General features: G+C 50.9%; 1 protein-coding gene across 4 annotated transcripts in view; it reads right to left on the bottom strand.

Annotated features, from left to right (window-relative positions):
• Positions 1-919: 919 nt before the first annotated feature.
• RAD54L2 (RAD54 like 2) overlaps positions 920-14,258 on the bottom strand; it is a 65,460-nt gene continuing 52,121 nt past the window's right edge. For 3 of the 4 annotated variants that reach the window (XM_067003293.1, XM_067003292.1, XM_048054364.2), the window contains 14 exons: positions 13,388-13,584; positions 12,312-12,654; positions 11,263-11,440; positions 10,389-10,640; positions 9,773-9,891; positions 9,357-9,472; positions 8,247-8,346; positions 7,705-7,910; positions 6,714-6,889; positions 5,742-5,938; positions 5,431-5,627; positions 4,829-4,918; positions 4,155-4,247; positions 1,045-3,958 (listed from right to left, as the gene is read on the bottom strand). In XM_067003293.1, the coding sequence (XP_066859394.1) occupies positions 2,970-3,958; positions 4,155-4,247; positions 4,829-4,918; positions 5,431-5,627; positions 5,742-5,938; positions 6,714-6,889; positions 7,705-7,910; positions 8,247-8,346; positions 9,357-9,472; positions 9,773-9,891; positions 10,389-10,640; positions 11,263-11,440; positions 12,312-12,654; positions 13,388-13,584 (3,253 nt within the window). In that variant the 3' untranslated portion in view covers positions 1,045-2,969. Of the gene's footprint in view, positions 1,009-1,044; positions 3,959-4,154; positions 4,248-4,828; positions 4,919-5,430; positions 5,628-5,741; positions 5,939-6,713; positions 6,890-7,704; positions 7,911-8,246; positions 8,347-9,356; positions 9,473-9,772; positions 9,892-10,388; positions 10,641-11,262; positions 11,441-12,311; positions 12,655-13,387; positions 13,585-14,258 lie in introns of those variants that run through there. The other variant, XM_067003294.1, reaches the window with a different exon arrangement.

The following is a 14,258-nucleotide window of genomic DNA, read 5'->3' as shown; positions in this document are numbered from 1 at the left end:
CAAAAAAACAAAAAAAGGAAGATCTAACCCATGAGGGGAAAGCCCCTGTTCCAGAACAGGACCCTCTGCAGCAGAACCACACGTCAGGGATGGGAGAAGGGTGGGGAGGGGAGAGGAGACCCATGGGAGAAGAGATGTAAGAGCTCGGAGAGATCCCCTGACGCAGGAACGCCCTGGATGATCCCCACGCCTGCCCATGGAGAGCTAGGAGCAGCCCCAGGGCCCCACGGCCAGGGGCGGCAGCCACCTCCCGGCCAAGGCTCTGAGGGGTGCTGGGGACCTGTCCCCTCTCCACAAGGGTGCCGTGGGCTGGCAGGGAGCAGGAGGGGGCACGGGGCCCTGCTGTGCTCGGATGGGCAGCGGGGGCTCACGGCAGGCACTTGGCAAGCGGGGTGCCCGGTGCTTGTCACAGGGAGGCCACCAGCAGAGCGGCCACCCGGTGGCACCCAGCCTGCTCCCTGCGGGCTACGGCCACCTCCAGCACCCACGGGTGTGCCAGGGACATCTCCATGCTTTGTCACAGCACAGGGCTGCAGAAAAGCCCCGTTGGGAGGCTTCCCCCAGAGGAACTTGGCTATACCGAGCAGCGCCACGGAGCTGGGCTGCAGCAGGGTGCTGGTGCCAGTCTGCTCCCACCCCGGCCTCCTCCGGGTCCTGCTCACAAGCCCGCAGGTCTCACCCCTTGCTACTCTCGCCAAGGAAAGCCCTCGCCTCTGACCCGTTCCCCCAAATCCACCGGCAATCTGACAGCCTCACAGGGATGCAACGGACATCTGGGCAAACTCATAATACAATCAGTGTCACAGGGTTGTGCATGAGGTGGACACACAGAGCACAGGAGGGCATGACTCACAGATGCAGCACTGTCAAGTCTTTGGAGAAACTTGCATGAACACCATCAGTTAATTTGCTTTGTTACTTTTGTGGGGGGGTTTGATTTTTATTTCCATGGTGCATCCAAAGACAAGTTGTCCAGCAGTTTGCTCAGAACCCCTCGGTTTTCAACTCCTAGGATATGTTAAAGAAGAAAGCACTATTTTAATGTTTGTCTTTTTTTAAAAAAATAATTAAAATAATTTGCATAGCTAAACTGTTGATCTAAGGCTTCTATGAATGGTGTGGTTATGTTCGACAGACAATGTCCATTAAACAGAAAAAGACACTAGGAAAGCCCCATAACGTTTTTTTATTATGTTGTTGTAACACACGTGCACACACACACACCCTTGCTCTCTCTTTCTCTCTCAAGAGGGGAGGGCTCCAGCTCACCCTGTGGCAGAGGATGACAGGACATCCTGCCCTTCCCTAGCTGGTCCCAGCAAACACCAGCGACTGCTGCTTTCGCAGCAGGCTCTTAGAAGCTGCCCCTGCTCCGAGATCCCAGCCCTGCTCCGGGGCAGTCCCCCACGGCGAGCACAGACCCGGCCTGGTGACAGCCAGATGGGACACAGAGGGTCCCGGACTCCAGCTCCCCACCCCGGTGCATTCACACCCACACACACATCCAGATGTGCTCACGGGACCTGCGCAGAGCCACCTCTCCTCCGGAGCCCTGGCACAGAGGCGAGCAGCCTGCGTGCTCGCTGTCAGTGCCAGGGCCAGCCCTTCCTCACGCCCTCCTCCTCCTCACCGGGAACAAGCACAAGAAGCTCCCACATGTGCTCCTCCACCTGCCCCGACACGGCGAGGGGACTCCGTCCTCCCTCCAGCTGCTCCCCGGCAGCAGAGGGGACGCTCCTGGGGGTCGCTGCAGCGTGCTACAGGGAGCCGCCGCGGCTGCTCCTGCCCCTGGGCTCTGCTCGGGGCAGCTGGCTGCTTCTCCCCACACAGACAACCCAACGAGCAACCACTGCAGGATGGAGGCCAGCATTTTATTATTATTTTTTTTAATATGGAAATTAATTTAAAAATCGAAGGAAAGAGCCCCCCAAACAATAAATATTATGCCTTCACGTAATAAATTAAGGTAGAGGTTCTGTGCAGGGGGAAGTTGCTCCAATCAGGGTCACCAGCAAGGGGCACTGGGGCCAGAACCACGTCCCTTCCCAACCTTCTCCACTGCCTGGTGCTGTTCAGACGCAGCAGCAAGCCCAGTGACCCCTGGATCCACCGGCCCACAGCGGGGCGAGACACGGCCTTCGCACAGCGTGGCGGGGCCGCGGAGCTGGGGGAGTCGCCAGGATTCCCCTCCAGCAGCCACCACCGGGTCTGGCATGGCTCCGCTGCTCCGGCAGCAGCCCCACGGGATTGACCTACCTTGGATGGGACCCACGCCAAGGGCCCGGGGAGCCCTCACACTAGTTTCATGTGAATTTGACAGAGGTTGACAGATTGTTTGTGGGGTGATTTTTTTTCTTTTTTTCTTTTTTTTTTTTTTTTTTTTTAAAAAAACATCAATCCCTCTGCCCCCCCAACACACACAATGTAGAAGTCCCCCCGCTCCCTCCCGAGTAAAAATGCTTTGTCCCCAACCTCTGCTGGAGTCACTGCCCCCTGGCCCACACCTCCCCAAGTGAGAGAAGTTCACAGATAAGGCAGTTTGTGTGAGAAGGAGCTCAGCCCTGCCAGCGGTCAAGCCCGTGCTTCCAGGCCTGAGAAGGGCAGTGACTCACGGCACCAAGCCTCCCCCTTTCAGACAAGACAGAACAGAGACAGACAGACAGACAGAGCGTGGGAGGGAGGCACTCCTATGGTTTGCATTACTGCTTCCCTCCTCCGCTGGCTCTTGCTCCCCCCGGCCCTTGCAGGTCCGCTCTATGCCCCCCACCCAGCTCCCAGCACAATTCAGATCCTTGACAGCTAAAAAAAAAACCAACAAAACAAAACGAAAAGAAAACAAACACCACGCCACACCCTTCGCATCCTTCTCCACCCACTGCTGTGGCCCAGAGGGGAAATCCTGACTCCCAGGAAGGTCCTGCAACTTTTTGCCTCCTGGTGGAGCTGAGACCGAGCAGGAGCCAGGCCCATTATTTCCCTGTGATCTCTATAACATCGTCGTCTTTGTCCTCGTCATTAGAGCTGCATCCCACCTCTGGGACCTCCTGGGGTTCAAACTGAGGCACCTGGGACCGAAGGAGGCCCCCGGCCGGGTAGCCCGAGTGAGGGGACATGTAGCCAGGGTAGGCAGATGCCATGCTCCTGGGAAGGCTGCTAGGCAAGATGGGGGCTGGGAAAGGAGCAAACATCCTGGGCTCGGGCAGGAGTGACTGCGTGAAGGGAAGCGAGTAACTGGGCAGCACCCCCGTCAGAGAAGGGTTTAGCATGAACGAGGGGACGCTGGCGGTGACTGAGGTAGCAGCAGAAGAGCTGGCGGTGCCGGCTGTCAGCAGAGGGTCAGTAGTCACAGGGAACACCAGATGAGGGTCTGGGAGTAAATTGGGCAGCTGGTAGTAAGAGGACCCAGTGCCCATGTACAAGGAGTTTCCTGGTTGGGAGGCAAATGGATGGGTTAGGTTGTGGTTTAAAGAGACAGGAGGCATGGCGAACCCACCAGAGACAGGGTACCCGTGTTCATACGGCTGCACGGATGATGGCAACTGGCGCTTTTTCTGCTGCCTGAGGGCTTGCTCCTCCGGAGCCGACGGCGAGCTTGACTTGCGCTTGTTGCCCCGTAAGTCCAACACCGAGTGTGCATCAACGTGCTGACTGGTGGCCGGCAAGGCTGAAGACACGGAGGGAGCCATGCAGTGAATCCCAGCACGCTGCTCGGCTCCTCGAGCTGCCAAGCCAGGCGCGTTGTCCGTGCGGGCAGGGTGGCCTTGCGCAGCATTGGTGCTGGGAGAGCTGTGCCGGGACTCCCGGGCTGCCGCTGCCTCTGCGTACTGCTGCAGCTCGCTGATGATCTCGGGGCTGTCGGGGGATATGGGCCGAGTGAGCTCCTCCGCGCTGGGGAGCTGCGGGGATGAGGCACTGTGACTGCCGTTGCTCGCGGACTCCAGCGACGAGCTCTGGGAGCCTGGAAACACGGAGATGGAGGAGGTGAAAGACAGCCTTGGAGAAAAAGCTGGGGGCTGAGAGGCAGTGATGGAGAGAAAGGTGTGGATATCACGGGAAGATCGTGGGTCAGCTCTGAACACGGGACCAATGGAAGGCAGCCAGGGAACAGCACATCCCGGACACTTGGACAGGAAAGCATGTGAGCAAGCCCCTACCTGAGGCAGCCGTCCGACGATCTTCATTGCCCTTTGGCTTCCCAGTGGTCCGGATAGCAAAAATCCGCCCATCGCTGGTCCGGATGTACGTCCCTGGAACAGAGGCAGAACAACTTCATTCAGGGTTTCTGGTCTCAGCTTAGGGCCCCGGATCGGTGAGCCAGCGAGGCTGCCTGGGCAAGAACAGGACAGCAGCGTTGCGTAAGGCCAGGCCCACAGAACACGTAGGAAGATCACTGGGAGGCTTCTGCCCCCTTCCCCACTCCCCATTTCCTCCTTTTCAGCTTTCCTGGGTTGAAGCTCACCCACTCCCAACATGCTGCCAGTGGTAAACATGGAGTTTCATGCTTGGAGCTATGTTCGTTGTGGGAGCACTGGGAAAAGCATTTAGCTGCCCCAGAATATGCAACGGGTGTTGTGAGAACAAGAAGCCCAGTAACAAAGTCCAACAGCTCCTCTCAGAGGCAGAAGCAGCCACAACTGCAATCGTCCTGAAGCATCAGCTACAGGAGCACACCATGGGCTGCAAGAGAGCCACTGTGGAGTCCAGATCTCTTCCTCCTCTTGTATTTTTCCCTCTCGAGGGACTAACTGATGATATTACATCCTTTTCTTTGTGAATTAGCATTGGCCAAGCCCCTATTCACAAATGTTACCGAGACAGAGGAACTTACCTTTCGTCCCTCGGATAATGTGGATGCTCTCACCAGCACTGATTCTTGCCTGTACATCAGTGGATGTGTTTGTACCCGGAATCACAATATCTGGCAGTGGAAGAAGAAATAGAACAGTGCCTGTGAAACCACATGCCAGCCACAGCCAGGAGAGGGGAAATGTACCACCAAACCCCCTTGTTTGCAGTGCATTACTCTCCTCTCTGTGCTGTGCTAGAAGCAAGCCCCACATTTAATTCTGAGCAGCACAGGAGGCAACAGAGGCTCTGAGGAAGCAAAAGCCGTGATGCTCTGGTACAGTATCTCCCTTGTCCCAACACAAACAGTTGGTGACTCCACTCCTGTCTGGAAGCAGTATTGCTGGCCCTCTCACGGAGTTCACTCCCAACAACCCACCAGGCACATGTCCCTTAGACACCTGCAGGCAAAGTCCTCCCCACACAGGGGAACTGCTCAAATGCAGAGCAGTGGTACCAGTTGCTCTGATGCCTGTCTGCCCACAGTCCTCGTGGGCATCAGCAACTTACCTTTCTCCTCAGCTCAGTGTGGGCATCATAACCCCCTGTGAGCATCACCAGTTTACTCCTGCTTCAGCAACTCACCTGTGGTAGTGACAATCTTCTGCACCAGGACACCAGCTCGCTGTAGATAGTTGATGGGGAAGTTGACAGCAGGGTTGGAACTTGAGGTTGATCCTGCACTGCCCATGGGGACATGTCGGGGCATCATAGGAATGGGGGTAGATTGAACTGGGCGGACGCTTGCCACTGGCTTGTCCTCACCCTTGAGGGCTGGTCGCCTAGTGAGAGAGGAGGGAGGAAAGTGCAGTGCTCCCACCAGCAGGGCTGAGCATCCTCCGCCCCATCATTTCACACCTACAGTGCAGGAAGAAGAAGAAGATGCAGGTACTCACCAGTTCCTCTGGCTAAAGGCAGGGATGCTCGTCAGACTCTGGTCACTGGCTGGGTAATACTGTGCGTAGGACGGCCGGGTGTAGGGGACGGATGCTCGCTTTTCCTCCTCGTAGCTCTTCTTGGCTGCTTTCTTCTCTGCCTTGGTCAGCTTGTGCTCCTTCCGGTCAATCAGCAGTGACTCATGCTGAAAAGGCTCCTGCAACCCCACAGCACGGAGGTTTTGACATCAGCTCACCACAAGAGGGAACCAACACACCCCACAGCCACCCTGTTCCCTGTGTCAGCACTGTCCCCATTCCAGGACTGGAGCACTGAAGAGGGGATTTGGAGGCAGAGCTGGTCACAGCACAGCCTATCTGGGGCAATGCTGCAGAAGTGACCAAGGCACAGCTTGAGAAACGACTGAGAGTCAGCTAAACCATCCTGTCTGCCAAGTCTGGGCCATCGCTCACCACGAGTGTGTGGGTACATAGCACAACCCACAAGCTGAAGGCCAGGCTAGGAGCACAAAGCACAGAGCCTACTGTGATGTCCCACAGCCACCAGAGTCCCATGGCACCGGGCCACAGGCCCACTCTGCAGCACCACCCTACCAGCAGGGTTCTCCTTAACGGAGCCAAGTGCTGGCTTGTTCCAGCATTGTTTTAAAGCCACCCCAGGGAGAGAGCTGGCAGCAAGTCACAATTTGCCACTGACACCTTCCTAGTACAGCACCATGTTGAAAAAAGAGGTGCCATACAACCTGCCCCCAAACCTGTCCAGGGCAGAGGTGGCTCTAAATGCGTAGAAGATACTGCAGGGACGGGCAGGGCTCTTAGGCAAAAATTCCTCTAGAGAGAGCCGTATTCCCACCAGCATACCAATGTGTCCTTCTTGCCACCAAGTCCCCATCACACAGCCAGATTCCTGCAGTCCTCCTGCCTCCTACAGTCTACACAGTGCTGTACAGGAAGGAAGCAAGTTGTTCTTACCTTGGTGATGAGGTGAGGATACTTGAGACAGGCTAATTGTAGAACCGACTCCTTCATCTTGCTTGGATTGAGGGAGAGCTGAGCAGGGTCGGATTCCTCTTCCACAAAATGCAGCAGGTTCTCTACCTCCCGTCGGGTAAAGTTCAGCACTGGGTTCAGATCATCCACCACCCGATCTGGAAAAGGAAGGGAACAGGGTGAACTGAGAAGAGAAGAGGTGGATACCGCTGCACAGGGCACATGGAGAAAACATCTATATCCAAGACTCTCCTGGGAGCCAAGCCAGCTGCTAGGAGACTCCACCTCAAGTGCAAGACAGCACACTGAGTCAATCATGCTGGGCTGCTGCCTCTGGAGCTGGGTCTTGAGACAAAGCAGGACACAGGCAGCAGAACTCTGTTTGGGTCACTACAACCCTCAGCTGCATACACTACAAGAGCAGCTTGACAGCTAGCACAAGCCAGCACAAAAGGTACTTTTGGTACAATGGCAGGTCAGAACTGGAGGGAATTAATTATTTCTGGCTCTTAAGTAAGTACAGTCAAAGATATCAATGTGTATTTTTATTTGGCTTTTTTCCCCTCAGTTGATGCTGGAGAAATGGAGGTAAGGAGCTATTTAGTAAGTAATGCCCAGTTTAAGACATGCTATGTGTTCAGGCATGGGGGAAACAGGATGACCACAGCCCAAGTTCCCAGTCTCTTGTAACCAAGAGAATAGCAAGGAAGGTAAAATGGCAATGCAGAGCACAACTGTGCTAGAAGATGCTGGCTCTACAACCCTTACTGCTCCACCCTGAGTTTCTTACAGGGTCTTGTGTCACTGTTGACTCAAACATCAAATGCAGCCCTAGGATAATGTACCTCTGTCAACTTCTTTGGCTGTTTGGTTTTCAACCTTCAAAAAAAAGAAGTTATGAAAACCACAGAAATGGGACTTGAAGCCAAAAGGAGGGAAAGGCAAGATCAGAGTACCATGCCCACACACCTACCTGACATGCCCTGCTTGGAGATCTGACGGTCATAGATCTTCTTCTCAAGGGTATAATCAGACACGAGTCTGTAAATGTGGCATGGCTTCTTCTGCCCATAGCGGTACACTCGGCACACAGCCTGGGCATCGTGGCATGGGTTCCAAGAAGCATCAAACACCACCACTCTGTTTGCTCCAATGAGGTTGACACCCAAACACCCAGCACTGTAAATTAAAGGAAAATTTCAAATTGCGGCCTTGGCCAATATTCAAAGCTTCTAGGTAGGGACAACCATCGCAGCCATGCTGACACCACGGAAATTTCCCTCCAGTCATACAGGCAACTTCAGACCCATGTCTGGTTTCCAAGACTGTTGTTAACAGTTTGCAAAGGACTAAAGCTAACATCTTACACCCCTAGGGAATTCAGGGGCAGATGGCACTATCATGCCAGAGAGTCTTGAAAGCAAGGTATAAAGGAAGCTAAGAACAGAAAACCCATGCACATACAGAGGAGCAGTGTGAGCTCTCCATCGCACCCTTCTGCTCCAGCCAACTTACCGCGTGGACAAAAGGAAGAGCCACACAGAAGTGTTACTGGGGTCATTGAACTGGTTAATCAGTCGCTCCCTTTCCGAGGCAGAGGTGCTGCCATCCAGTCCTGAGAAGGAAATTAAGGACACTTTTAAAAGCTCTGCATGTTTGGGGGAATCCCATCAGAACAAACCCGCTTCCCAACCATTCAGCTTTGGCACTGTCTCCCAACCAGTTCTGGGTCTTCCTCAAATCATGCACTCCAGGACCTCAACTGAACCACTCTGTACCTCTTATTTGCCCAGTCAGGCAGGTGCAATGCAGCCAGCCAGTTTGGGCTTTATTCAACTGAAAGAACAAGCAAAACATTACTCAAGCTTGGCAAGGCCAAGACTGGGAGTGCTACAGTGCACCTAGCACATCAAGGCTCTGTATTAGGCAAGGCAGACATTAGGCAAGAGCAGCAGGCACAACAGCCTCATATATGCTGGAAGCTCAAGGAACCAAGAGAAAGGAGATTGTGAAAGACTTTGGCAAAACCCTGTCAATTGGATCAGAGCACAGAGAACAACAGTCTAAAGGTGTGCAGAGGAGAGTGTCAAGTCTCTGTTCTTGAGCAGCAGCTTGCTTCTGGCAGCTCCGCAAAAACCAGGAACACCACATTCACCATTCCTCTCAGTCCTGGTCAGTAGCCAACACAAAGTAACAACCCCTGCCAGAAAAAGATTTAAAGCTGGGGAAGAGGGAAGGAGGAATTCAAAGCCTCAAGGTAGTGAAACCATTCCACAGTAATTCTGGTTTGGGAAGCAAGATCTAGAAAACAGATGAACAGGAAGCTCAAAAGTATCTTTTACAGTTTTAAAAAGCACCAGTGTGTGAGTAGATGTTAAAGGTGTCTAACATCTTCTGAGTAAGATGCCAAAAATGACAGAAATTATCAGGTAGTTGTAACTGAACTGACATCTTCCCGAGTAAATTCCCAAGAACAGTCTGAAAAAAACTTCATCAGAAGAATGCTTCAGACAAGCATTTACACACCCAGGACAACTACAGGATGATGGTGGGATGCTTTCAGATATGAGTCCATCACAGAAGATCAGTGTCACACCAAAAGAGAGGGGGATTGGCTGCACTCACTGTAATAGTTGATGTTTCGGACCCAGTTGTGAACTCCTCCATCTGAGCCTGGAGGACTTGGCATTGGTCTCTTCGCCAAAAACTCTTCAATGACAGATAAAGTGGACAAGCTCTGGCTGTAAAACCAAGGACTCTGTTCAGGAGAAAGGCCCCAGCAGCAAAAGTGGAATATCAGAACTCTTCCCCAACCACACTAGCACTGATGGGGTCAAACCCTGCCTGTTGTAGCACACCTCTTGCTAGTGAACTTTATAGTGGCAGAAGCGTGAAATATGTGAAGAGAAAAAAGGGCCTAATACAATAAAGGAGAAAAGGGAAACTGCTACACCATTCACCCTGTGTAACAACCTGCTAGTACCAGAAGGGATTCAACTACTTGAGCATTTAGTAGGATCAGCCACTGGTATTTCGCTTACCTGAAGACCAAAATCTTGTCTCCAAGCTTCACACTTTCCTCAATGAGGTGGAACAGTAACACCATCTTGGGTGAGTTCTCCAAGACACCCGTCTGGTAATCACACAAGATGTCTTTGGCCTACCGAGAAACAGGAGACTATTACAGGTGGAGTTGCTCATTCCCTGTTTAGTTCAACAATCCTGTCTCAAGGTGAGAGAAATAAGTCATTGCAGAGAGGTTGTATTCATCCATCCAGTCAGGTTCAGGTGACAATGTTATTTCCAACCACTGCTACTTCCCATTCTAGAAGCTCCAAATGACAAACTGCTTGAAGAATGGATGAGCAAGCATCCTCCTAACCTCTCATCACTCTGCTCTATCTCGAGATCTCTCCGTAAGAGTGTCACCTGCACTCCAGTCACACAGGTGTCACAAAATCCCCACCCAGCTCCATGCAGACATGCTGACCAAGATGCTCTGTGGCAGAGAAACTGGATGAGAAATATCCAGCTTTCAAATAGAAGAGTCTTTACCTCAGAAAGCTGCCCTAACAAAAAGAGGTACAGTCTTTCGGAGTAATATCTAGTCTATGTGTACTGTAACTTGACAAAGAGTTCTCCAGCAGTGGTACTCACCCACTCATAAGTAACGACCTGATTTGCTCTCTCCTGAAAGGGGTTGAAGCCAACACTCTGGAGGAACTTGCTGTTGGTAGCTTCTCCAACTGGTGATGCCAAAGCATTACTCTCTGTTTTGACTTTAATTCCCTGAGGCTGGCAGCGGGAATTAGTACTTGCTGTGCCAAGGTCATCCACATCCAAATCCTGCTCATTTGCTAGATTCTCTTTTTGCAGAGCTTCATATAACACATCAGGATGGTTCCAGATCTGAAGAGGCAAGAAAAGATAGTGCTTAGACCTGTGCTGGCCTGCTACCTGACAATGTTTGAGAACTGAAAGCTCCTACAGCAGTTCAGCTGGAAAAATTAATACTTCAATCATCTCATCACCATCCCTGCGTGGAACTGTAAGGTGCGATCAGACTGACTTTCTCTTCGTATTAAGGTAGTGAAACATGATTCTGCCATGACACCAGGTATGGCCTGTCTTAACTAAGGCTCTCCTGACTTTAAAACCTCCAAATTCTTTCCCTAGAACAAAACAGAAGGCCACAGTGCACCCCTACACAGCACAAATGCAGAGGAAGCTGCTTGGTTCATGCTGTACCAGATAAATGGACAAGGTACCAGTCCAGTACTGCTTCAGCTGATGGCTGCAGATTTCTTGCACAAATTTGAACAAAATGTTTAACATCCCTGCACGCCAGCTCTGTAAATGGAGATAACAATTCTGTTGGAACACTGCAGGAAGCTCTAGGGAAAGAAGATGTATCTAGCCAACCACAGTTATCTCCTATTTTGACTCATATTCCTGCCTTTTCTTTTGACTCATACTCCTGTCTTTCCCTTACATATAAGAATACGTCTTTGCAACTCCTGCCAAAACCTACCTTACAACAGACACAGAAAGCTTTGAGTGGGTTCAGTCCCAGCCAACCACTGTTGCCTGCATCACGGAACCGGCTCATGAACTCCGTATAAAGGGCCCGCTGGATCTTTGATAGACGTACCAAAATGACATGTTCTTCCTTAGAGGGGAGTTGAACCTTCAGCACATTGTGACCTCGCCTGTGGAGGCGATAAAGAAAAATAAACAGAGGGAAGAGTTTCCCAATCTGATATCTCTGTGGCTGCCTGCAGGGTAAGATTTTGACTTCTTGCCCACCTGTCTGCAGGAAGAAAGAGCTCTAGTTGCATGCCTCTCTAACGCATGACACTCATGAGATACTCTCCCTGCAGCCATATACCGACAGTAAGCACAGTTACAGAGATCTCAAATGTTACAATCTTCCAGCACAGGTCACAGTGTTAGGAGAGTGATGAAAGTCTTGTTTTCCATGGCAGTTGAAAAACAGAAATAAGATCTAAGGTTTCTTTCTACCTCTGCCAATGACTAAGGCACTCCATCCAGATCACTGATCCAGCACCTCAGAACCCTTGACCACGAAACAAAGCTGACTTGTCTCCAGAATGGCAGAAGCACTGTTACTTTTCATAACCGACAGTTCATGAAATACTTTCAGATCCTTGTATAAGGGATATCAAAGAGTGCACATCTGAATTAACTATTAAGACACTCAAATAAACCTGAGGCCATTCTAGTACAGTTAGAGGTGCTGTTCTCCATTACATGAGTGTTCAGCACTGTAACAAACTAAGTTTACTTCTACCCCGAAGGCAAAACACAGCCACAAAGACCACTCTGCAGCTGACACAAATTCTGAGAGAAATATGGAGCTGCTAACCTGAGAAGCTCTCTGCGTTTCTCTTTATGCTTAAGACCCTCCCACAAAGACAGCTAACATAACCGTTTAAAACTCAAGCCCAAGAAGGCAGCACAATTAGCTGTACTGCATAAACTCAGCAAACAAGCAGGTTAATTTGGGGTGAAGGAGCTGTTTGCATGGACTAAACTGCTAACAACTCCCTGTGGACTCACCGTTGCACAAAGCCCTCCAGTAGGCTATGCAGGACGTGACTGCGATACCTCATGAGACGGACATCTTGAGGGGTGCTGTCAATACACTGCCCGTTCAGGATGGGGCGCTCAAACATGTTGCTGAATTCCTGCCTCGAGCCTAGAAAGTCAGGCCGGACAAAGTCTACCATACACCAGTACTCAATGAGGTTGTTCTGGAGTGGGTAGCCAGTCAGCACCACCCGCCGGCGGGAGCGGATGTTCTTCAAGGCCTGCGAAGTGCTAGCATGACAGTTCTTTATTCGGTGTCCCTCATCACAAATCACGACATCTGGGCCAGGGCAAGACAAAGCTTTCTCAATCCCTGAGGACAAGAAACATTAAAGCGTTAGTCTGAGATGAACAAGAGAAAGTTCTGGCTTTACACAGTCACCAACTTCACAAAAGGAAAAGGAGGGGCAGTTATCAAAGACAAAAAGCAGTATTCATGGGTGGCATAGAGCAAGGCTGATTCAGGAGGCAACACCATCTCCCATTTAGCATAATGTGGTCTTGATCAGACTTGACTGGCCCTTGATTTCTGCTCAGTGGTCTACATTGCATCGAGTTGTGTGTCTTGTGTCAGATCTGACTGGCAGACCTCACACAAACAAATCTCCAACTTCGCGATACTGACTTCCACTCCTACTTGCAGCCATTGCAAAAATGAAAGACTCAGCTAGAGCTGAACAACCTTCTGTCTCCAAAGATGCAATTCTACCCAGCAAAGCTTGGTCATGTCAACAATACTAAAAGCGAACAACCATTCTTAGACTTGTTCTGATACTGAGGACTATGGCTTCTAGCCAAAAGTAGCTAAGAGACCTGAAAGCACTTGTATTACAGGCAGGAAGCAGGTGAGCACAAATATATCTACTGCAGTAAGTCTCCTGACTCCAGTGACTACACAGAACAAAGTAACTACTGCCAGCGGCTAAGACTGACTATTATTCACTCTACTACTTCCCAGAAACAAGCAATGATAGGTTGTTTGCATGTGCTGCCAGGGCTGGTAGCCCGCTAGACAACAGGAACTCCCCCCCACCCCAGCTCCCCACCTTTCAGAAGCTCTTGCTGCCGGTCTTCCTCATCCAAGTCAATAATGACAGGGCCAGTTTGCTTCTTTGTTTTCTTCTTCCTGCCAGTGGCAAAGGACTTCTTCAGTGAGAGGAGACGGTACATCTCATATCCCATCAGCAGCACACCACCCTCTATCACCCAGTCATTCACCACCTTTGCACGGGCAGCCGTTGTTCTGTAACAAAAAAAAAAAAAAAAAAAAAAAAAAAACACAAAAAGAAATGAAATAAGCTGTAAGCTTTCTCTCCAGTTTCAGCTTGTACCACTGGACTGGAGTCTGCTGAAGAAAAGGTCATATACAGTTAAAGTACTTTCTAGCATGAAATCAGACAGAAGAATACAATGAAATTGTTGTGGGTGGGTTGTTTTTTTTTGGAGACAATCAGGTTCATAGGAAAAGATAAAAAGCCTTTTAGTTTGTCACAGATAGCGTGCTGAGAAGGACAAGTCTTTACAGGAATTGAGCTGCAGAGGTCTGTTGTACAGAAGCACATCAAACTTGTGAGCATCCTTTTAAAAGAGCTGTTGAGCCTCTGCAAAACCCATTTTCAGAATGAGCTGCTAATGATGTATGTGGTGGTTAGTGGTACCCCTCTACTTGTTTACTCCGTTCTTTTCTAATGCAAGCATCCCTGAATTATTCCTCCCCTGCTAGCCTGCTCAGAATTGGTCCAGATAAAGGCACTGTCCTCACCCAACCTGCCCAGCACACCAAGCCCTATCCAACAGTAAATACATAGCTGGAGCAGCATCCACAGCTTCAAAGTACGTTCTACTCAGGAGACCTCAACAGGTGAGTGTATGAACACAGCCGATGAACTGAGAGTTCCCTGTGATTGCTACACTATC

The sequence above is a fragment of the Anser cygnoides genome, chromosome 10 (assembly GCF_040182565.1).
Source record: "Anser cygnoides isolate HZ-2024a breed goose chromosome 10, Taihu_goose_T2T_genome, whole genome shotgun sequence".
In the NCBI taxonomy this organism is placed as follows: domain Eukaryota; kingdom Metazoa; phylum Chordata; class Aves; order Anseriformes; family Anatidae; genus Anser; species Anser cygnoides.
The sequence above is the reverse complement of the archived record's forward strand: the minus strand, read 5'-3'. Positions and strand labels throughout refer to the sequence as shown.